The following is a 24731-nucleotide window of genomic DNA, read 5'->3' on the forward strand; positions in this document are numbered from 1 at the left end:
AGGAGACAAGGCACCAGCTGAGGAGACTGGCAAGGTGCATGGCCCTTAACCGAGGAAGAGAGAGCTGAGAAAGATGAGAGGGGAAAATATCATCCCAGTAGCGACTCTGGCAAACGTGTGGCCCCAGGGCAAGTCAGGGGACGCCAGGGGTGTGGGTGGCTCAGGTCCATGGACTCCACAGCTGGTGGTGCTCAGTGTGAGACAGCAGGAGCATCTTCCAGGAGCGGAGTGGCTTGGACTCCGCCTAACTGACACCCAACTCCCCCCTCCCTCCTCAAAGCTAGCAGCAGCAGCAGCAGCATCCGCCCTTCTTCTCCAGCCCGGTGCATCCAGCCTGCCGCTGCACACAGCCTGCTAGCCGTAATCCCGAGCCCTCTCCCTCCCCTCCCGCCCTGGGAGGATGGGCTGCAAGAGGCAGGAGGGCAGCCCCAAACCTTCCTAGAGCTGGGCAAACAAAGGGAGCAGCAGCCGCCGGGCAGGGGTGGATGCAAGCAACCATGAAAGGCTGGGTCTCCGCCTCCTCTGCTGCCGCCGCCGCTGCCGCGGAGCCGCGGACTGCGCTGTGAAGGAAGGAGGCGGAGAGGCGTGACTGGCTTTGCCTTGCCAAGGTAGAAGGTGTAAGGGAAAAGGCAGAAATAAAAATGTCTTCTTCTGTGGGGCCCCGCGGCCCTCGCCCACCCACGGTGCCTCCCCCGATGCAGGAGCTGCCCGACCTGAGCCACCTGACCGAGGAGGAGCGGAACATCATTATGGCAGTGATGGACCGGCAGAAAGAAGAGGAAGAGAAGGAAGAGGCCATGCTCAAGTAAGCAGCCGTCCGTCATTCATTCATTCATTCATTCATTCTGGGCCGGTCCCGGTGGTGAGAGCGGACAAGGCAGCGGCGCGGCTGGGCTGCGGCGCCTCCGGGAACGGTGCGGGGCTGGGCTCGGCCACACTGACCGAGCCCCGCGGGGTCCCTGCCGGAGACTGGCCGCGGGTCTTGCCCTGCAGAACCCCCACCCGCCTCCCCGCACGGCCCTGAACTTCCTTCTCTCCCCCGGCTGCTCTCTCCCACCCTTGGGAACCGCCTCCCTTCGCTGCGGGAGACGCCTACCTGAGGAGACCCACACCCAGGAGAGGCGGGGGGGGGGTCGCTCTCCTCCCCCCCCCACGCAGGGGAAGAAGCGGGGAACCCCCCTCCGCTGTGGTGTGTTAGAAGAGGGGAGACCTTGCCATTGGAAAACCCACCACATTTTGGGAAGGGATTCCTCTGGGGGCCTTAAAACCCCGCCCGTTACGGGAGGGGTAATGGGTGGGGTTTCCCTAGGACAGAGCCTTCAAAAAACACCAGGCTGCCTCCACCTGGCTCAGTGTGAACCCAGTCCTGCCACTTGGGGATTAGGCAGCAACCTGCCTCTTCCTCTTCTACTTCCACCCCCTGCAGTTTCTCCAGCTGGGCTATCTTCCTTTTGCTATCTTCCTGTCTGCCTGGTGGTTGCTGAACTGTGGGCAAGGATGGGAGGCATCTTGCTGTGGAGGGGCGTTTTGATGTGGGAAAGCAGAGTGTGTTTATAATTAGCTACACTGTTCCTTCCAGAGGGCAAGGTGTATGCTTGTGTTGGTGGGCTAGAAAGACAACTGGTAGATTTATTACACTGTTGATTACATAGGGAAAGATGTTGGGGGCTCAGGGCATTGATGGATGCCATATTTGGAAACCAGTTTCTCTCTTGAACCTTTTATCTCTTTCCCCCCGTTCTTCCTTGCAAAACAACACCTATGTGACCTCACTTTCTATCCTTCTCCATTAGCAGCAGGCTTCAAATGTAATGTTACTAAATTGCCTCCTGTGAGTGATGAGACTAAACAGATTGAGACTGTGGCCTGAGGAGGAGAATCAAATTTTCTCTTCCTGTAACCACCCTCCAGGCCTATTCACTTTTGGATGGAAATGGCAGAATAGGTAACTGACTACATGCAAAGCTCTTAATGTGATCCAGATGCTTTGTATTCTGTAAGGTGTGTCCTTGCCTCACTGTATACTATTTTCTTGTGCGTGTTCAGAGGGTAGGGCTGGTGGCTTGGACAAAAGGTGTGACATACTGTGTGTGGTGTTTTCTTTTGGCTGCATCAGAAATAACCAGTTTTAAGGTGTGGGTTTCAGTTTTTATACTTTTCCCTGTAGCCAATAGTATAATCTATAATGGATGGAAATAGTGAATCCCTGCAGTCTCTTAACTTCTGTGCCATGTATTGCAAGTGATTTGAAGCTGAGGGCAGTGTCTGATTGTGCTGTCGTCTCTGTCCTTTCAGATCAGTGCTGGGATTTGCATTTCTGCAGTGGCTGCTGCTGGTAACTGCAGAATTGTACACTGAGGCCCACTAGCTAATGATGCTTATTGCCTGGGACCAGGACTAGGGATGGGGGTGTGGCATGGAGAGCGGAGTTTGGGATGAAGAGTTTGGTTCACTGCTGCTGTGGTTGTAATGCTTGGGGTGTGATCAAGACTTTATTAGGGTTAGAAGAAAAGCAGGATTGTGAAACTGCACTGTACTAGCCAATGTGGGGATGAAGCATTTAGGGTCACTTTCAGTCTTTGTACATCATTAGAGAATTGAAAGGAACTGCTGGCCAAATGCTATGCACTACATCTCTACTTCCCTCATTCTCTGTCCTTTGCCCCTCCGCCCATTGCTACTTCCATACAAATATTTAGCCTTTATTCTGTGGGAAATAGCATTATAAGTCCCATGTCCACTGCAAGAGAAAACTTTTGTCAGGAGTGGCACTAATTTGTCAGTACTATAATTGTTAATGTGGGGTAAGGCATTTCTTTGCTTCTTTTATATTAGCATCGGTGAAGCCTGGAAAATTGTTTAAAATGTTTTCCACAAGGGTGCTGGAATCTTCAAAGCTTTTGCTAAAAGACTTGGGGCACTGTTCAAAGTTAGTTTTTTAGCACAGGTCAAAAATTGCCCTTCGTGGATTCTGCTTGAAAATTGGATCTTTCTACATTGCTTTAGACATGTATTCAAAGGGTTTGTGATGCCAAAAAGAATTTCTTGTAATTTGGTCCACATAACAATTCCTATTCAAAGGCATCTGAAGAATAGGAAATGCTCTGCATCAGGCTAAGAAAAATGTGATTTTTTTTTTTTTTTTTTAGATAGCTGGAAATTCAGCCCATAGTTATGGAATGAAGGGGAAAGCTTATAAACTTTGCTAAATAGTGGGGGTGGCCAACCTGAGCCTGAGAAGGAGCCAGAATTTACCAATGTACATTGCCAAAGAGCCACAGTAATACGTCAGCAACCCCCACCCATCAGCTCCACCCCCCTGCTCCCAGTTCCTTCCGATCAGCTGTTTTGTGGTGTACAGGAGGCTCTGGGGGTGAGGGGGAGGAGCGAGGGCATGGCAGGCTCAGGGGAGGGGTTGGGAAGGGGTGGAGTGGGGGCAGGGCCTGTGGCAGAGCGAGGGGTTGAGCAGTGAGCACCCCCCGGCACATTGGAAAGTTGGTGCCTGTAGCTCCAGCCCCGGATGCAGTCCCTATACATGGAGCCACAGGCTGACCACCCTTGGTATATAGTTATATCATTATGGGAATTAGGTCAGAGTCAGTAGTTTCCAACTAGTTATGATTTTATGTGTTGCACAGAACCATTATATCTTCTAGAATCATTGTCCTTTTTCTATATGGCCCACACTACACTTTTTTTTTCCCTTGGGCAAGAATTATACATGCTCTTCCTCATAGATAGGATAACAATCTGAACAAGCATCTCCTGCCCTAATTTTGCAGAAAGGGTGTATGTGATATACATATATGATGGTGCTGTCCATGTAATATTCCACAGCCATATTATACATTGTGAATCTTAGACCATGTTACCTGCCTTCTAAATGTTAATTTGTCTCCAGCAGAATTGGTTTTAACATTCAAAATGTCTGAGCAGATTCAAACAGCTATCAGTTTTCTTTTTAAAACAATCTGATAAGGAAATGTTTCCTTCCATGGCACCCACATCCCAAATGTGGAACTTCCTCTCAAAGTAATGCTGGTCTGAGATGCCAAATGGACAATATTCATTCCTAGACCAGTGACAGGTTTACTGCCCAATATCTCAGGATGGAAGATGGATGCACAAGGGGGCAGAATTAAGGTTGCAGAGGCAAACGTAAATCTGGCATTTCCTAATTTTTAAGTGCTTGACTTTGCAACCTAAATAATATTTTAAATATAGTTTTATTGTATGTAGTACACATGCAAGCTTTATGAGAAATGGGACTCAGAGCTAAACACACTGGAATTTTGTAAAGTCTAGAATGCAAAATTGGATCCAGATTCCACTGCTGGCTCCAATCTGTATTGGAGATCTGAAATTTTGAAAGCTATATCGCCGTACCCCCCTTCACACATGCTTTTACACAGGATAAAAATAACTCCCACTGTAGTTATATTATTCAGAAAGTCTGACTAAATGATCACAATAATCCTTTCTGGCCTTAAAAAAATCTATGAATCTATAAGTTAATAGGTGTTGTTGATGGTTGGCAGGAGGGATGGGGAAAAGTGGGAGGAGAAGTGTAGGGTCCTTATATAAAACTCCCCAGAGCAAAGGGCTGTTACAAATCCAGATTTTGATAAACGTTCTACAGAAGAGACTATCTTTTTAATATGCTTTCCTCCTAATGTTCCATTGGTTGGCAATCTGGAAAATGCCAGTTGTTCCAAGAGTTTAAAAAATAGTTAAATTTTTCATTCTGAATCTTATCATGCCCTTTTATTTTTTAAGATGTACCTAGACTCTCTCTTTTGCTTCCTTTGACACTGGAATAAAATGGTCAAACATACTGTATTGATACCTCCATCAGGTGGCTAGTTAGTTAACATATTGCAGAGCGTTTTTTAGCACTTTCATTTAATACTTAAGAAAAAGAAAGGTTTTTAAAATTTTTTGAATAGGAGTGTACCTTATATTGTGAGAACAATAGACCAAATTATCTGCTAATGGAAATGGGCACAGATCACTTGACTACAATGCAATTTTGCTTATTTGCATCATGAAAGAATTTGGCCCAATATTTGTTTTCAGTTTGAATCACTTATATAAGCAAATATCTGAACTGAGTAACCTGTAGATTATATTGCTGTAGACCTCATTCCTCCATACCTCATCCCTTCTGTACTGTCTGCTATCACTATTCATGGCTCGCATCTAGAATTATATTGTAAGGGCCCAATTCTGCACTCCTGTACACTGGTCAGACCCGAGTAACTTCACAGAAGCAAAAGAACTGCTCTGGATTTTCATTAGTATAAATAATCATAAGATTAGGCTCAACATTCTTCAGGGCATTGGTCTATTTATACTATAAAGAATATAGTATAATTTGGGGGACTGGGAAAATAGGGAGGATTTTCTAAAGCATTCAGCTGGCATTTTACCATTGAGTTTAACGGGAGCAGATTTCAGCCAACAATGAATGCTTTTGAAAATCTGACCTATGCTATTTTTTGGAAAAACGACTCTAAAACACTTGTATCTGCCGGGTAACTTTAGTCTGCAATGGCTGTACTGTGGAAAACATTTCATAGGATCCCATCCAATTAGATTCGAACATCAAAAAGGCTTGATGCTGCTCTTTTTGGACATACTTGTGCATAACCTCAAATTACTGGCAGAAATTTGCACATGATCAGGACTAGGGAATTTTACACAACATTCTTCAATGAAAGCCAAATGCAAGATCTGGGGATGCATGGATAGCTTTTCAGATCTGTGCTTCTGCCAGTTGGGGCCAATGTTTAATCCTTACATTATCCAGTGTGTATTTGGGGAATATTTTTCCTTAGAGCATGCCTAGTTGTGGAATGTAGGCACTGAATTGGGTTCTTAGCCATTTCTTCACTAGTCAGAACAGATTATAGAGAATGGATTGCGTTATCTGAAGTGCATTCATGTTTGTGCTGATACTTGTTGATCTGGGACTATGTTTTAATTATCTGTATATATAATTTAAATAAACCCTCAATGTGATTGCATTCGAGAGTCTGATGTCCACAGAGAGAGTTTTGAACAGGAAAGCCATGATCCAAATATATTTTCTAGCACTACAGAGATGAGCAAAGCTCGTTGTGATTTTTCAGTCATGACCTACAAAGCCATTTGTATCCTCACCACTTTGAAGACATGAAGGGGCAAGGATGTGCAGAACAACTCTTTCCATATAGCGCTCTATTGGATGCTGAACATCCATATTGGCACACTGCCTGAATTATTCCCCATCATATCAGCTGTATCTTGTCATTTGCAATCACAGGACCATATACTCTCACTCTTTGTGAACAATTCAGTGTAATCAGTGTTAGGTCTGCTGCAGACTGAGAGGATTGCATGACTGTCACCTCTGTATTGAGCCCAGATATGTCTGTTTCAGTGCCATCATAATAAATGCATAAATGGTTAAATTTGGGGGGCACTTAGACCAGAAAGGAACCACGGCATGGTGCCACCCCTGGAGCACACCCCTACGTTGCAACCCTACCAGTGGGGCTGGACCTATCCCCCCACACTGGTGCATGGGTGAACTGAGCACATCAATAGGCTAGTGTTAAAGCTGTTGACGGTCCATCTATACCTGAACTCTTTCAGATTTTGGAGATCTACTGTGTGGTTCTGAAGGCAGATTTGAGCCATTAGGGCAGTGATTCTTCAGAATTTAAGAATAATTTTCTCTGTATTTAGTGCTTGGGTGATGAACACCAATTTCTGGGTAGAATAAGTGCTTTTGTATGACAAGTCAATCATGCATTTTAAATGCCTTAAATCTAGAGTTATTTTTACAAACTTCATTATGTGCAATTTGTCATTACATTGCTCACAAAAGGAAACAAAAATCCAGCCATGCTAATAGCTTAAGGAGTTAAAATATGACTTTGGTAAGAAATACTCACATGAGAAATATTTTGTAGGATAAACCCTTTAATAATTAGAATATTTGAAATGTGATAATGAGCCAGTTTGTTTGTTTCAAACGTATGTGTGTTTTATGCAACTGGGGTTTACAGATTTTTGAACATATTCTGTCACATTTCTATCCATGACATGGTAGGTAGTGCTAGTTTTGGTGGTATAAAGCAGTGGCTCTCAACCTTTCCAGACTATTGTATCCCTTTCAGGAGTCTGATTTGTTTTGCCTACCCACAAGTTTCACCTCACTTAAAAACTACTTGCTTACACAATTAGACCTAAAAATACAAAAGTGTCACAGCACACACTTTCTGAAAAATTGCTTCCTTTCTCATTCTTACCATATAGTGATAAAATAAATCAATCAAAATATAAATATTGTACTTACATTTCAGTGTATAGTATATAGAGCAGTATAAACAAGTCATTGTCTGTATGAAATTTTAGTTGGTACTAACGTTGCTAGTGCTTTTTATGTAGCATGTTGTAAAAGTAGGCAAATATCTAGATGGGTTGATGTATCCCCCTGGCAGACGTCTGCATAACTCCGGGGGTACGTGTACATCTGGTTAAGAACCACTGGTTTTATGTATATCATATGTAAAGCATTTAGTCATTTAGGGGAAAAAATACAGAGCTGCAGTCCATGCTTCATTGTAAATATTCAGTCAAGTAGGAATGTAGAGGTTAACACTGATAGCTTTTTTTCTAACAAGCTTTCTGTATGTTGCACATGAACGTGTTAAGGACAACAGTCAGAGTAATTTATGATTTATATTCATTATTTTGTTTTCTAGGTTTTTAATTCACATTTTCATATGAAGGTATTTGCAAAATAGAGCTATTTACAAGTTTACATATTTGCAACATTCTCTTTAGAATCATTTCACATTTTGACGTTTGTGTTCTGATGAAGTGAGGTTACACAGATGTAGTTGGGGGCATAATATGGCCAGAAAGCTTGAATTGTAGCATTCCAATATTCAATACATTAGTTATTGTAGCTGAGTATTTTCTTTGGTGCTATTGTTCATTTATTGAAACGTTGACACTGGCAAACCTAAGTTAAGTTTTATTGTTGGAAAAACATATCCATTGTGCACTTTTTTTTAATAGATGTAGAACGACAAGGCAGGCAGCTAGTTGATGTGTGTTCTGACAGTGCACAAGGCAGTTTATAGAGGACAGGACTTGTAAAAACTCTGAGCCATCCCAGTGTAACTCTATTGACTTTGTCCCTGAACGATTTTCCCATTTTCAGTATTTATAAAAACTCCTTGGCCTGTCTCTTTCTGGTATCATAAACTGCTCAGTCAGTCCTTCTATCTGTCTAGCCTTGTGTACCATGCTCATCACTGTATTATAGGAGTGCATTACAAATTCTGAAAGTAAACATAACAAAGGATCTCTCTCTCTCTCTCTTTCCCTACCTCTCTCGTCAGTAGAAATTTTTTTTTATGGGGAAGTAAAAGGCTTTTTTCTGTTTTTTCATTTCGTTTTATGGTCGTGACTCTTATGCACTGTTTGGGCAATACAGAGTATCATCAGCTACTGATTAGAAACACCAAATATTAAATGAGCACTTTATTATAAAAACAGATAAGTGAAAGTAATTTGTTTAGCGCACCTCCCCACTTTGCTTTTTTTTGCAGTTGCCACTTTAACAAAATTTTGCTTTTTTTCATTACATGAAGCAAGTTCCTAGGTACCAAAGGAGAGCCCTGCAAATCTGTGGATATCCATGCACCATATTTGTGGATCGGATGTGGATGCAAATTTTGTATCCATGTAGGACTCTACTTACATGCTGCTGTGCCTGTTTCTGCAATTGATGGGATAGGTTTAAAAGCTTGATGGTATGTGAGTGTACAAAGGACAAACTCTCTGCTTATCATATTAGTACAGACAATTAATTGGCTAAAATAATGAGGGGAAATCCTCACCCCTGCTCTGGCCCCGCTATGCTGGGTAAAAGGGCCTGAGTGGTATAAGCAGACCGTAAAATCCACTGGTCCCTCCAGGTGAGGATTCCCACTAGCACAAGCACTACAGTAGAGAGGAGTAAGGCTGTGCTTTGAGGATCCCTTCACACTCCTTGAAGTAGGAGGTATGCTAGGACTGGGAGGGGCATGTCAGGAGCAGGGCTGCAGCGTACCATGCTGTGGATATTGTGGGTGGCACCGTGGCCCCTAGGGCAAACCTAGAGATTGCAGTAACTTAGATAGACACATCCCAGGGCTGTCTAAATTATGCTGCGGTCCTCTCCAGCCCCTAGAGCAGCTCTGGATAAAGAGTGAATAAAGTAGCTTAAAGCCACCTTAGCATTCCCATCCCCGGACACCTCTTAGAAGCACAGTATAGAATCTCACTCATAAAGGATAAGTACAATATGTATGCATTTAAGAATTGGAAAGCGTTTTTGTATGAACATTCCATATGGAAAATATGTACAAGTCATTACATAGGCTTTAATTTTAATAGTCTATTGCTTTAGTGTAACTTAAAATATGTACAGTGTACTGTTCAAAGTTGATCAGCAGCTGGAGATCATCAGTAATGACTGCACTGCACTTTAAGTGGGGATGGGGGAAATTGGCTTGCTGGGGGAAGGGGCATACCTTTTTAGCATACCTCTTTAAGGGCGCAGAGGCACGTATGTTGCCAAGATGCGGAATGGGTAAACATGGGGACTCTGACTCACCCCTCCCCCTGCCAAGTGACCAGAGGAGAGGGGAGAGTATATAGGTGCAAGCCAGACAGGAGAAGCCCTCTTTCACCTGGCCCAAGTTGAACAGCTGCCACCCTTGAAAGTGGTGAAATACCAGGTTTGGTCAGGATCCGCTGGGGGCACTGTGCTGGCCTTTAAATTCTTGTGGGGCTGGGAAGGAATTTTTCCTTCACCACCAAATTGGCCAAGGCAGAGTGGGAGTTTTTTTGCCTTCCCCACAGTGGGTTCGGGTGGAAGGGCTCATTTGGGTCCAGCACAGAATGGGAGTGAGGCTATAATGTTGCAACTCATTTCGTTAAGTGTGGGGCGGATGTCCAGTGCAGATGCTCCATAGGGAAGTGATACAGTGATCAGATAAATGATTTAGTAAAGGATTTAAAGGAGGTGTTTATTAATGGAATGGAAAAGGGGTGGGGAGTGGGGGCTCCTATGACTGGCACAGCAGAGAGCCAACCCCCTTCTTTATAGCCCAACTTAACATTTATTTGAAGGGAGGGTAGTAACGTTCCAGCAGCAGGTTGGCTGTGGACCAGGATGGAAAAGGAGGTGAGGCTGACAGAAGGCCCCCAGGTAGATATTTAAATGATCATGGAGTTGCATGCACTGTACACTTCTATCTGCCGGGTTCTTCCAGACAGTTGTTAATAAAGTTTTCAGCCTGATTAAACCACATCCAGTGTCTCCTGTCCTCCTTCCAGTATAGCCAGGCAATATAGTCCACAGCCATATCATTTCAGATTCAAATTTTGCCAGATCTTACAAGTTAATGTCTTGATCCTGCAAACAGACGTGGCTACACTGTCTGACCTTAGTGGATCTCTGTCCAGGCTCAGGTGTGGCTGGGTGCACATCTATTTACAGGGTCCGGGTTTAAATGTATTTAATCACTGTTTAGATGGGAGACTTCCACAGTAAATTCTGAATGTTGCAGTAGGAAACATGCTTCCCTCTGAGTTATTCCTGAACCAATGTGGGGTTGCCAGGCGTCCGGTTTTTGACCGGAATGCCCGGTTGAAAAGGGACTCTGGCGGCTCTGGTCAGCACTGCTGATTGGGCCTTTAGAAGTCCACTCAGTGGCGCAGTAGGACTAAGGCAGGCTCTCTGCCTGCCCTGGCTCCACACGGTTCCCGGAAGCCTCTAAGCACAAGGGAGCTGTGGAGGAACCTCAAGGGAGCTGTGGAGGCAGTGTCTGCAGGTGAAGGCAGCATGCGGAGACCCCTGGCTGCCTCTGCACCTAGGAGTCTCAGGGACATGCTGGCCACTTACGGGAGCCGCCGAAGATAAGCGCCGCCCAGGAGCCTGAGCCCCTTCCCGCACCCAAACTCCCTTCCAGAGCCCACATCCACTCCCACACTCCGAACACCTCGGTCCCAGCCCCACCCCAGAGCCCGCACCTCCAGCTGGAGCCCTCACCCCCCATGCCCCAACCCCCTGTCCCAGCCCTGAGCCCCCTCCTGCATGCGAAACTCCTCATCTCTGGCCCCACCTCAGAGCCCACACCCAGAGCCCTCCTCCCTCCCTGAACCTAACCACCTGCCTCAGCCCAGAGCCCCTGCCCGCACCCCCAGCTGGAACTCTTAACCTCTCCCGCCCCCCAACCCCCTGTCTCAGCACAGATCCCCTTCCCACACTCCAAACCCCTTGGCCCTACCCCCCCAGCATGGAGCCCACTAATGCACTCCAAACCCCTCATCCCCCAGCCATACCCCAGAGCCCACACCCCCAGCTGGAGCCCTCAGCCCCCCTGCCCTAGCCCTGAGCCCCCTTTTGCACCCCAAACCCCTCATCCCTGGCCCCACTCCAGAGCCCGCATCCCCAGCTGGAGGCCTCATCCCCCTCCTGCACCCAAGCCCTCTGCCTAGCATGATGAAAATGAGCAAGTGAGTGAGGGTGGGGGAGAGCACATGATGGAGGGAAAAGGACTGGAATGAGCAGGGGCAGGGCCTCATAGAAGGGGTAGGGCAGGGGGTGGGACAAGGGTGTTCAGTTTCCTGCACTCAAAGTTGGCAAACCTGTGCCTCAGCTTTGTAAGAAATGAAACCAAAGCCTAGTCACTTGCACTTATTAAAGATCTCATAGCATTTTGCAAGAGCAGAGCTATGCTCTGATTAAATCCAGTTTAATTAAATATGTTCTGTGTGCCAATCTTTTTCTGAAGTTTTAATTGCATATGCTATTTTTTTTTACTTCCTCTGTGAATCTACATGCTAGTGTTTCATTGTGGTGTTAAGCAAGTACTGCATTCCACTCCAAATGGGGAGTTTTCGAAGATGCACAAAATGATTTTTTTTTTATTGGATCAGTAAAAATTTGAAAATCCCTTTGGAACTAAAGGCGCTATATATTTTTCCTGTGTTTCAAGACAAAATTAAATATTGATTTTTTTTATGTAAAATCTATTTTAAGAATGTAGGCCTTTGGTAACATACTATGGTTTTTATAACTTGTGTTTTTATGATTCAATATTGATTGCAGCTTTAAATTTACAAAAAAACAAACCTTGATATATAATCTCTTTACAACTTATTTTGCTAATTTTGTATGTAGACAAGTTAAGTTCAAAGCAGAGCATCATGCATTTCAAAAGAAATATTTATAAACACTTCAAAAACTATTAGAAAACTTAATTAAAATAAGAATCAACATGAATGTAAATGGACTGGTGGCTCAGGGAAAGAGTAATGAACTACAGATCCAACCACCTCTACCTCCTGATTGTTTCCTGCAGTCATCATTAATGTTCCAAACTTGTTACTGTGTGAAGAGTTTTCCATAGGTTATGTGAAATATAGCAGTAATTTCAGTCCAGTTCCTGCTGGACACAAGCACATCATAAAACCACACTCTTCCTGTTCTGTCCATATATGAGACTACTGAGAGAGAGAGGTTTTGGGCAGAGTGTCAATCACGTGTAGATAACACACAGCTGTCTCTTTTATCAAACCCAGGTGTTGAGTTTGATTTCCCAGGATTTAATGTTGATTGGGAACTAGATGAGTGTAAACAGTCTGAGGCTTAATCTGGGTTAGATGTAATAATGCTAATCGGGTGGAGGAAGGATCTCAAGGAGAATATTAAAGACAATGACATTCATTATTGCGGGATTTTGTCCAACTTTTATTCAAGTGGTTTGTGATTTGGGGGTGCTTTTTGGATAAACTGCTTCTGGAATTTCAAGTAACTTTGTTGATTAAGAGCACCTTTTTCCTTCTGCATCTGGCTAGGTGTTGGCAACATTTCTCTCAGCTCAGTCTTGTCCAAGTGATCCATGACTTCTGTCATCTTCAGATAGATTACTGCCGCATCCCCCATGTGGGGTTATACTTGAAGACAACTCAGAAGCTTCAGCTAGAGCAATATGTGGCCACAAAACATACATTATGCCTTTTCTTTGTCAGCTGTATGTGCTTGCTATTCAAGATGTCAACTTCAGTCTGAAAGTCCCATAGCCTGCATCCTAGTTATCTGATACTGTCTTCCTTCCCATGTACTGCCACAAGAATTGAGATCAGCAGAGACACATAAGGTATTAATTTCCAAATATAGATAACAGGGGATTTGTGACCAACCTGTCTCAGTGAAGGGTCCTTGATTCTGGAACTTGCCCAGCAGAACTCTCCTTACAGAGCCAAAGCTTAGTGGTCTTTAGGGCATGGTGCAAGTTCTCATCTCATATAGGCTTTTGCTTGAAGGGTATTGGGGCTGGATAGGTAAATTTATTTGAGCAGTCTCTTGTTTTTTAGTTAAATTATTAGGTTAAAATACCAAGTGCTAAATATTGTAGATAGGCCCATGTACATTTGCTATTTTATGAATAAACCAAACAAGCAATAAATAAACATGGCACTTTTCCATCTGCCACCCTTGTTGACCCACCTTGTCAGAGGCCAAGGACTAAATGAACAAGAAAACCAAACTATCCCCTTCCATCTGTCCCCTCCAGGATAGAGTTGAGACAAATTGTGAGTAAGGGAAAGCTGGAATTGCCACAATGTCTATTCTGTGGTTAAATATTAGACTAGAAGGGACCTTGAGAAGTCATCTAGTCCAGTCCCCTGAACTCATGGCAGAACTAAATTTTATCTAGACCGTCCCTGACAGGTGTTTGTCTAACATGCTCTTAAAAATCTCCAGTGACAGAGATTCCACAACCTCCCCAGCCAATTTATTGCAGTACTACCCTGACAGTTAGGAAGTTTTTCCTAATGTCCAACCTAACCCACCCTTGCTGCAATTTAAGCCCAATGCTTCTTGTCCTAGCCTCAAAAGTTAAGGAGAACAATTTTTCTCCCTCTTGTATGTACTTGAAAACTGTTGTCATGTCCTCTCTGTCTTCTCTTCTCCAGACTAGACAAACCCAATTTTTAAAATCTTCCCCCATAGGTCATGTTTTCTAGACCTTTAATAATTTTTGTTGCTCTTCTTGGGACTTTCTCTAATTTGTCCACATCTTTCATGAAATGTGATGCCCAGAACTGGACACACTACTCCAGTTGAGGCCTCATCAGCACGGAGTAGAGCAGAAGAATTACTTCTTGTGTCTTGGTTACAACACTCCTGCTAATACATCCCAGAATTATGTGTGTGTGTGTGGTGTGGTTTTTTTTTTGCAACTGTTACACTGTTGGCTCATATTTAGCTTGTGGTCCACTATGACCCCCAAATCCCTTTCTGCAGTACTCCTTCCTAGGCAGTCATTTCCCATTTTGTATGTGTGCAACTGATTGTTCCCTCCTAAGTGGAGTACTTTATATTTGTCCTGATTGAATTTAATTCCATCAGATCATTTCTCTAGTTTGTCCAGATCATTTTGAATTTTAATCCTGTTCTCCAGAGCACGTGCAATCCCTCCCAGCTTGGTATTGTCCACAAACTTTATAAGTTTACTCTCTGTGCCATTGTCTAAATCATTGATTTAAGATATTGAACAGAACTGATCCCTGCATGACCCCACTCATTATGCCCTTCCAGCCTGATTGTGAACCACTGAAAACTACTCTCTGGGAACTGTTTTCCCAGCTTCTATGCACTCAGTTTATAGTTGCTCCATCTAGGCTATATTTCCCTAGTTTGTTTATGAGAAGGTCATGCGACACAGTATTCGAAGCTTTACTAAAGTTAAGATATACCACATCTGCTGCTTCCCCCTCTATCCACAAGACTTGTTACCCTATCAAAGCTATTCAGTTGGTTTGACATGATTTGTTCTTCACAAATCTATGCTGACTGTTACTTATTACCTTATTATCTTTATTATCCTTGTTAAATCAAGGAGTCCAGACTCCAGAGGCTTTATTGTTTGAGGTGTTGAGTGCTTCTTGTGCAGTGCTGAGTACTCATTGCTCCCTCACAGGAGCTGCCAATTTAGCCCCTTTCATGACTACTATAAATTAACATTACAAATTATTTTTAAAACCTGAAGTGTATTAACACTGTATCATCTTGGAAGAATGTTCAAAGGATATTTTGTAATACAGTTATGCTTCCTGATTTAGTCTCAGAGTTGAAAATTAACCCAACTGATGATAATATAGCACTCCTCAAGTCTGTGCATCTGCTGCTGTATCCAGCTAAGACAGCCAGCACTCTTCTGTGACCAACAGTGTTTTATACATCTGTCATTTTCTCAGGTGTAAAAGGTTACCTGCAATCTGTGAATATTTTCCTATGAAATGTGTGTTTTGCTTTAAAGATCTTGTCAGCTACACTTGGTGCAGTTTCTCTGGGGGTCCCAACTTCTCCCTAACTAGTCCCCTTCAATTAGATCAGCCCTTAAACTCCTTCACTTAAATGGAGTTTCAGCCCTTAAACTCCTTACAGTCTCCTTTTGTTTCTCATAGGCAGCTTAGCATGGGGCTCTTATCCTCCACTATCCCAGGCCTTTCTGTTCCCCCTCTTTTATAGGCTTGTTTTCTTTATTGGTCAGTGCTGTGGGTGCATGTCTCCATGATTGGCAGTTCTGCCAGCTGTGCAAGGGTGTGATCAGCCTGCTTGTCTGTGAGCAGGGAAGACTCCCCTTTCCTTTCTTCCTGTGCTCAGTATGGGATTTGTAAACCCCATTACAGATCTCAATTTTATATACCTTACAATTGTCCAGCTTATCGGTCATTAGACGCAGGCATATTATATTTAGTCTATAGCCTGGTTTTTCACATTTCAGGAACAAGCAATTATTCTTCCTCTTTTACCCCATTCCAGTTGTTGTAATCACTGTGAGTTCCTACAAAATGAAATCCCAGAAAGATGGAGTTGGCTGAAAAAAGACATTCCGTACTTTTGTTAGTATTTTCTTTCTGTTTAAAAACTGAGCTTTCAGTAAAAGTGTAAGCTAATAGGCATTTGTAGTGAGTCTTCCAATGCTGCCTCCCCTTATAAAGTCTGTTACTAATGGGACTAAACTCTGTTACTAATGGGTCAAATGTGAAAATCAAACAAAGACTCAAAAAACAGAGTACATGTACTGCTAAATTATGACTAAGATGCAAATTAGGGTCTCTGTGCAGTCTTGTCATTGGACTCAGTTTTTGATTGGTTTAATTTTAACTTTGGCCGTTTATGGTTTAAGAAATTGGAGAAGTACTTTATGAAATCCATGGGAGTGAAATGTGCAGAAATGGCACGGTGAAAAAGACAAAACAGTGGTTTCTGATTGGCATCCTAACTGCTCGTGGACCTATGCACAGTATCCTTAAGTAGTCTTTCTAAATGACTCACCACACTATATAGCTGTGATGGAAAACAAATGATTTTATTCATAGGAATAAATAAAATTTGACTTTCATTTATAAATTTGACCTCATTTGAAGCTGAAGATGCTCAGCATGTCTGAAATTTGGACCATTAGCGAGGTACCTGAGTATAGATTTAGTTTCTCCCAAGTTTAAAAATACTGGCCTTTTTGTTTATCTTTCCCCCCCAACAATCCCTCCCATCCTGAAATTATTGAGATCACTCTCCTTTTGTGTATCTTCCTTTGGGAAACCCTCTTGTTTCTCACTGACTCATTAGAGATGCTATAGCAGTTCTTGGGGTACCAGAAGGCAGCCTCTCCAGGAGAAGTATCTTGATGGTGAATGGCCACAGAGCTGGGCAACCGCAAAGCTGAGACATTATTAAACTTGCAGTGTTAGATTTTATGACTTTATTGTGAGTGCAACAATACTGAGGTTCATAATTTTTTGATTCAGTCTTGTGAAATTTTACCCTTATCCAGAATGGCTTTCAATCTCTCATTATTTTTAAACAAACAAACAAAAAAAAAGACTGAAGCCATTGGTTGCCTTCAGCAAGGTAACCATTATTTTCCTTTAGCCTTTGGAGATGAGAGTAAGGGTTCCCTTAGTAATGATGGTTGCCACCTTCCATTCTTTCCAATGGGGCTAAAGCCAGGTGGTCCTGAAGAAAGATTGTGGCTCCTTCAGTCACCAAGTGAGGGCAAGGCAAGGGATGGGATAGTATGGAGTTGCAGGGAATGGGTCTGTGGTGGCAGCAGGGAAGAGGGATGTGTAAGGAAATGGGTCAGGAAATTACGAAGAAGTGCAGGTTATTGTTGGATGCAGGAGGCAGACTTTGGGGAGTAGTTGCAGGAAAATATGGAGTACAGGGAATTGTGGGTGGCAGAGTGGTGAATGTGATGGGTAGGAGACTGAGAGGGGAGAAGAAAAAAATCAGAGGCAAGTGAATGTAAGGGTTAGATTGTAGTACAGGGACTGGAAATGGTAGGAGAACATGGAGGAAGAATGTGGGTGGGGCAGCTGCCTATCTAGGTAGGGAGGGGGTTAGAGAGGGGTCAAATGGCACCTCGCCACACACCAGGAGTTGGGAGACCATAAGTGGAATCTCCCATGAGAAGCAAATAGGGAAGCCTGCATTTTTATGTGTCAGAGATTGAATTTTGAGACGATCTCGCACATTGGGGACAGGCAGGTTCCCCTTAAAGGTGAAAAAAACAGAAGTCCGGTAGGAAACAAAATGATTTTTATTTTAATTTCATGATAATTAAGCCAATCTCATGATATTTTGGGGGCTGAGTCATGATTTTTGAATGCTTGGGGTTGGCCATACTGCTTTCCCTTTTCTCTCTGCAGGCCACTGCTAGGTAGGTGATGGGATCCAGAACCACAGATTGATTTGTTTCAGAGTAACAGCCGTGTTAGTCTGTATTCGCAAAAAGAAAAGGAGTACTTGTGGCACCTTAGAGACTAACCAATTTATTAGAGCATAAGCTTATGCTCTAATAAATTGGTTAGTCTCTAAGGTGCCACAAGTACTCCTTTTCTTTTTACAGATTGATTTGAGTACAAAAAGAATTGAACTCCTCAGTGTGTTCAGCTGCTTCCCTGCCACCACTCCCAGTTACTCTGAGCAGCAGCTGCAGTAGTTTAGGGAGTTCTAATAGCACCCTCCTCTTCCTCCTTCCAAGCTGCTTCTGAGTAGCAGTTGGGTAATGAGCTGTGCAGGGAAGGGCTGCCCCACACAGCTCAGGGTGGAGTTAGAATTTCTCCTCAGGGTTGCAGAGGAAAGTTTGGAAAAGCGTTCAGAGAATATGCCAAGGGTTCAAAAGCCAGAAGGCAAATAAAAAGAACTCTAGGTTATTTTATGAAGTTTTACAATTTTAAACCAATCCAGTCTTTTTTTGTGGTCTTGTCTCTTGATTTTTGAACACTTGTCAGTTCTGTAACATTAGCTTCATTTTAACAGTTGAGGATTAAGACCCCAAAAGATTGTCACACAAGAATTTTGTGGCAGACACAGGTATTAAACCCTGACTATTTTTAATCATAAGCTAGTTCTTTAACTACAAGACAGTTCTTCCTCCCTATATCTTGTCTATCTGTTTCATTAGACCTTAGTATGACTCTTTTAAACTTTTTAACAGTGCTACTATTTTTGCTAGGCAAGGCTCAGAACCCAGAAATAGCAGATTGGTGGTAAAAGCAGAGTTGTTGGTGTAGCTGCTGTATAATGGATGGGGAAATTGGATAGGTTGGAGGACAGCAGAAAAGGGAGAAACTTGGTCAAGTTGACAAGTAAAGGTGAGAGAGGAAAGTAGATAATAGAGAGAGAGAGAGAGAGAGGAAGGTAGATAATAGAGCAAATGCGGGTACCAAGTGGCAGATTAAACACTGACATTTAAATTTTACTTCATTTATTTATTTTATTTCCCACCCCATTTCCACCTCTTCTCAAAAGTGGTATCAAAGCCCTGGGGTGTATTTCTGACAGGGGCCCAGAAATGTCGGTACTGGTGTGGAGTGCTTGAACACTTTATTTATAAACCTAGGAAGAGAGATTTTTAGTCCAGTGATGCATGCCCACGTTCTGTGGCTAAACTGCTCCATTTTAATTTCTAACTAGATTCTCATTTTCAATATTATTTGGAAGGTGGTAGGTAGTGTATAAAGTAATTGAAAAGTTTAAAAAATAAGTTCTAATTTCTCCTACAAGTGTAAAATAAACTGCATACTTATTTAATATATGCAATTTTAAATTAACAAGGACAGTGATATTTTTCCTGTTACTGTCTCTATATTTGTCCTGAATTTTCAATTTTGTATGCTTTAAAATATACATGAGCATTTGGCAATTCAAGTGATATGCTTTTGTTTTAATGAGTGTCATGCAGCATCTAAAGCAAGATGAGAGGAGACAAAGTAATCCCTTTGTGTAGATTAGGAAATAACTGAGATCTCATTTATTACTGTGTGGTGACTGTTGACTTTTTAATGATAACCAATATCTAGGATAGCTCCAGCAGAAATACAGTGAAACTGATGCAATTCTTAAATGTTTCACTGCTTCCTTTAGAGGAGTAGCAGAGCAAACTTTACAAGAATCAGGTCAGTGTCATGCTACTGTTTTTCTGTGGGCAGCAGCATAATCCTGTGTGGAGGAGGGATGGGAAACAAAAAAAGTCACAGGGTGGACAAAAGGGAGACTGGGAGAAGGAGAAACAGATAAAAAAGGACAATGTGTACAACTGAAATAAAGAAGGAAAGGAGTGGTACTGTTCTACATCCTAAGAGGAGAGAGTTCCAGGTTTGACAAGTAATAATGTACTGGTGTGTTTCTGTTGGGAGGGGGGCAAGGAAGATGAGGGAGTTGTGGGATCTAGGGTGACAGCAGGAAGGAGAGGAACATGTTGGGTTTCCCATCAGGGCAGTGCTACTAATCCTGCTACTTGTGGTACTATCTTTTATATCAGCCTCCTGCTATTAGGTTTAGGTCTCTGATATATTTGTCAAGCTATGAATTATGGTATAGATGTTGGGATTCCACTTGGCTTATTCAGAACACCTCATTCAGTTCTGGGAGAACACTTTGTTCAGTTCCAAAAACTTTGTTTGAATCTGGACTCGTCACTGAGGTTTTGTTGTTGGCATTTCATAAAGCTACACTTGAGGTGATTAGCCCACGTGTGGGTGGGTGGGTGGGTTAGGGTCTAAGTTCCCTCTAAGCCAGTGGTTCTCAGCTGTGGTCCACCACTTGTTTAGGGAAAGCCCCTGGCACGCCGGGCCGGTTTGTTTACCTGTTGTGTCCGCTGGTTCGGCCGATTGCGGCTCCCACTGGCCACGGTTCGCCGCTTCAGGCCAATGGGGGCTGCGGGAAGCGGCATGGGCCGAGGGATGTGCTGGCCGCCCTTCCCGCAGCCCCCATTGGCCGGGCACAGCGAACTGCGGCCAGTGGGAGCCGCGATCGGCTGAACCTGTGGAAGCGTCAGGTAAACAAACCGGCCTGGCACGCCAGGGGCTTTCCCTGAACAAGCAGTGGACCACAGTTGAGAACCACTGCTCTAAGCTGTGTGACCACACAGCAGGCTAAAAAGAGCTGTGCAGGTGCGCAGCCACAGGGGCCTGGTGGGGAAGGGAGCAAGTTGGGGCATGCAAGGCTGTCGTGGGCCTCTCTCCTGGCCTTGGAGCTCCTGCTGGCAGGAAGAAGTGCCTCTCCCCCGGAGCTGCTGCTGGTTGGGGGAGTCCTCAGGACCCATCCCCAGGGCAGCCTGCACCCCAAACTTCTCATCCCTGGCCCCACTCCAGAGCCCGCACCCCCCCAACCGGAGCCCTCACCCCCACACCCCAACCCTCTGCCCCAGCCTTGAGCACCCTCCCGCACCCCAAACCCCTCATCCCTGGCCCACCCAGAGCCTGCACCCCCAGCGAGAGTCCTCGCCCCTGACCTCACTCTTCAATCCTCTGCCCCAGCCTGAGCCCCCTCCCATATGCTGAACCCCTCGGCCCCACCCCCGCCACACACCACCTCAATATTGGTGCACATAACAAAATTCATTCTGCACATAGATTTAAAAATTAGAGGGAGCATTAGTTAGGGTACACCACAACTCAAAAATACATAATTATAAATCAGATTTTATACATACAGACTAACACGTGCATGTTACAGTCTATATTGTGTTAAGTGCTTTATGATTGACTTACTAATTCTGTGAACCAATCCTTGTATAGATTATAAAATATCCATGAGCTACAAAGTGCACTAGTAAGCAAAGCCGCAGCTGCAAGCTTATCCTCACACATTACTCTTATTACTATTTCTTTAGCTACCAGCTACATAGTATTTATAAGACCACTTGTGAATTCATTCTTTATCCATTGTTAACCTCTGTTTCCTTACTTCTGTTTTCTTTCATTGTTCATACAAAGCCTACAATAGACCCTAAAAGTGTGGAAAAGTTTTCCCAGTTCTTATTTGCAAAGTAGAAGTGAATTGGGTGTGTGCACAAGCCCACCTAAAGCTTAAGGTTTATACTCAGTGCTCAAGCTCCAGCACCAGTGTGAACCTGCAACAGACTGAACAAATAGAAAATGTGAGTACCAAAACTTCCATTCATGCAGTGTTTTGTGTGACTGAAATTTTAAAGACACATGTCAGGAAATCTCCTTTGGGCTGAAAAAATGTATGAAAAATGTCAGGCCAAACTGCCATTTTTTTGGGTAAAGTTAATGGCCTGAAGATATGAGCTTTTTCTACTATAAATATAGCTGCTGTGACACCATGACCTATTATTTAAATGGCCATAGTGGTAATCCTCATCATATCAGTTGTTATTTTCACTAATGAAAATGCTATTTGTTTTTCCTTTCTTCTATTAACTGCACATAAAACTCTTGAAAAGCGCTAGTCTTGGCCACGAAAGTTCTCTAGCCACAAGTAGTGTGCTAGCTACAGTCAGTGCAAACTTCTCCACAATTCTGGAGGCATTGCCTCTAGAAGTGAAAGGGAGTTCATTTCCCGCCCTCCCCCCCCCCTTTTTTTTAACTTTAATACCTCTGCTGAAATTGCCAAAGGGAGTCCCTGCAAGTACTAATTATGGTGATAGTTTAGTGACATACACACTTGTTAAGAATTACAATCAAACCACGGAGCCTCAATGATGGCCTGTTGTGACATGAGCTGGTGATCTCAATGCAATCCCTAATAAACAAGTGTCTACCACAGTTATCTTCTGTCAGAAAATAGGCCTCATTCAGACTTATGATGGAGATGAAAAATTCTGTATTCCACTACTGGTCATCTTAATATTCATACCTCTTGTTGTTCTCCTATATTCCAAACAAATCTAAACACGTGAGGGACTGTCTAGTTCTTCGAACAGTGTCCCTGTGGGTGCTTCACTTCAAGTGCATCCCTGCATCTGCAATCAGAGAGTTTTAATAGCAGTGCCTGTTTGGGCTGCAGGTGCCCTCCCTTCCTCTCACGCCACCACTGGCAGCTAGCATTGTGCAGCCAAAGCGCTCTCGGTTCCTTCTCAACTGCCTTTGCCCTGAGACAGCGCCCTCAGCAGCACTGCCTTAGTTTCTTCACATTTACCTTTTAGACTTGGGTTAGTATAGTTATACAGTAGAGTTAGTTAGCTATAGCTACCCTCCTCTCCACTGTTTATTTTCTTAAAAAGAAAAATTATTATTAGTTACCAGTAAGATTCCACTTTTCACCTTCTTCACCTGGTGGAACGGTGCTGACAGGGGCATGCCTGGATCTCTGGGGTTTAAATGCTGTCTTTCTTGCCGGGAAGAAATCCCGGTCAGTGATCGGCACCCCAAGTGTGTTCATTGCCTGGGCGAGACACACACATCTTAAAAGTGCCACCATTGCCTCAACCTCAAGACTCGCTCCAGAAAAGCAAGGGAGCTCATGTTAAAGTTCATCCTGACGGAAAATTCACTGCACCCAGCTTCCAACCCTGGACTGCAGACCTCAGTGACAGCCTCTGGCAAACATTCCGTGCCACCCTTATAGAAGAAATCGCATTTCTCCAAAAAGGTGGTCAAAAAGTGGGCAACAATCTCCCCTTCCAGGGAACCGGCTAAAAAGAAATGATCCCCAGCTCATTTGACATTCTTGGTACTGACCATAGCGCAGTTGAGCACCAGTGGTTAAGCAGGATCTTCCAGTACCGCTGGTACCATGAAAGCTAAAGACCCTAAGCGGGTGGGCTCTGAGAGGAGTGGCAAAGAGAAGCTTAGCACCTCCTCCACAGTATTGATGGAGCCTCTTAAACATGCAGCACTGGGCAGCTGAGCATCACTGCAGTTGATGGCACCATCTACTGGTCTCCTAGCACAAACCAGAGCCACATCGGAACCGACAACTGCTACAGCTACAACGGCTCCGCCAACGATGTCCTCCTCAGTGCTGATGCTTGCAGTACCACAATAATTCCTTTTCCACAGAGGCTTGCTTGTCTCTACAACACTGAAATCTCCCATTCTCGGTACCGATGTTATTCTAGCACACTTGTTACGTGTTAATCATCCAGATTGGCCCCACCCTTTGCCAGTGATAAGGAGGATGATGAGGATGGGGACGTTTACACTTCACCCATTCAGACAACTATCAGACCAGGTCCACTGAAACAACCCAGATGTCACCCCCAGGGTGATGGACATGCATGGATGTTACCACTAATGCCGTTCCCACCACAATGGCCTTTATTGGGATCCATGGGCTGTGTACAGGAAACATTATTCTAGGTCTTCTAGCACTCGCAGAGACAGACCGAGACGCTCCCCATCAGCCTCAATAGGTAGACCCTCCGAGCCTTGGGAAGAGACTTTTGAAGAGCAGGAGGAGACTTTGAAGCCACCCCACCAACCAGTCTTTCTTCATCCTGTCTGGGCGAAGCCATCATGCCTCCACTGCTCACAATAGCCGTTGACTTTAAACAATTTCAGGAGCTATTTAAGGGGATTGCTGACTTGCTCAAGATACCCCTGGAAGAAGTCCCAACACAAACTGCTGAACATTTTACAAACATCAACCTCACTGAAAATTGTGCTCCCCATAAATGAAGCACTCATGGACCCAGCCAAGATCACTTGGTAGATCCCCGCTGTGTTACTACTCACTTGTAAGAGCACAGACAAGAAGTATTACGTCCACTCTAAGAGTCTGGATTTTCTGTTTTTACATCCTCCACTGAATTCCTTGGTGGTGGATGCTGTGAACAAGCGGGGCAGATAATACTACTCCAGAACTACTCCTTATGACAAAAACTTGAAGTGGTTAGACCTTTTTGGGTGCAAGGCCCATTCACCAATAACTCTGCAATTCAGAATAGCCAATTACGGGCACACTGGCCAAATATAATTACATGAATTATTCTAAGATGTTTGAGTTTACTGATTACATCCCTGATGAGAAAAAAGAACAATTCAAAGAGTCATCTTGGAGAGCCACCACCTTGCCTGGATGGCACAGCAGCCACAGCCACGTGATCCATTGTCACGGCCATACTCATGCAAAGGGCTTCATGGCTCTACCTCTCTGGGTTTCCGAAAGAGGTACATGCTACTGTAGAGAATTTTCTCTTGAGAGCCCAAAATTGTTCACAGCCAAGACCAGTGAATCTCTCCATACCCTAAAAGATTCCAGGGCAATCCTTTGGTCCTTAGGCATTTACACACCTGCACAAAGAAGGAAGCCAGGGATATACCATTCAGCACAAAGAACGAGGCTTGCTCCCTACGTCCAACCACAGAGACAATATGACAAAAATGGAGACACTGTGTAGGCCTGAGACATCATCAGA

The 24731-nt window shown here is 43.9% G+C and overlaps 1 protein-coding gene across 36 annotated transcripts in view; it reads left to right on the forward strand.

The window, feature by feature from the left end:
* The first annotated feature begins 281 nt into the window (after window positions 1-281).
* The window catches only part of RIMS1 (regulating synaptic membrane exocytosis 1), a 507401-nt gene continuing 482951 nt past the window's right edge, over window positions 282-24731 (forward strand). For all 36 annotated transcript variants that reach the window (XM_073336446.1, XM_073336400.1, XM_073336430.1 and 33 more), the window contains exon 1: window positions 282-805. In XM_073336446.1, the coding sequence (XP_073192547.1) occupies window positions 642-805 (164 nt within the window). In that variant the 5' untranslated portion in view covers window positions 282-641. The remainder of the gene's footprint in view (window positions 806-24731) is intronic.

The sequence above is a fragment of the Lepidochelys kempii genome, chromosome 3 (assembly GCF_965140265.1).
Source record: "Lepidochelys kempii isolate rLepKem1 chromosome 3, rLepKem1.hap2, whole genome shotgun sequence".
Classification (NCBI taxonomy): Eukaryota; Metazoa; Chordata; order Testudines; family Cheloniidae; genus Lepidochelys; species Lepidochelys kempii.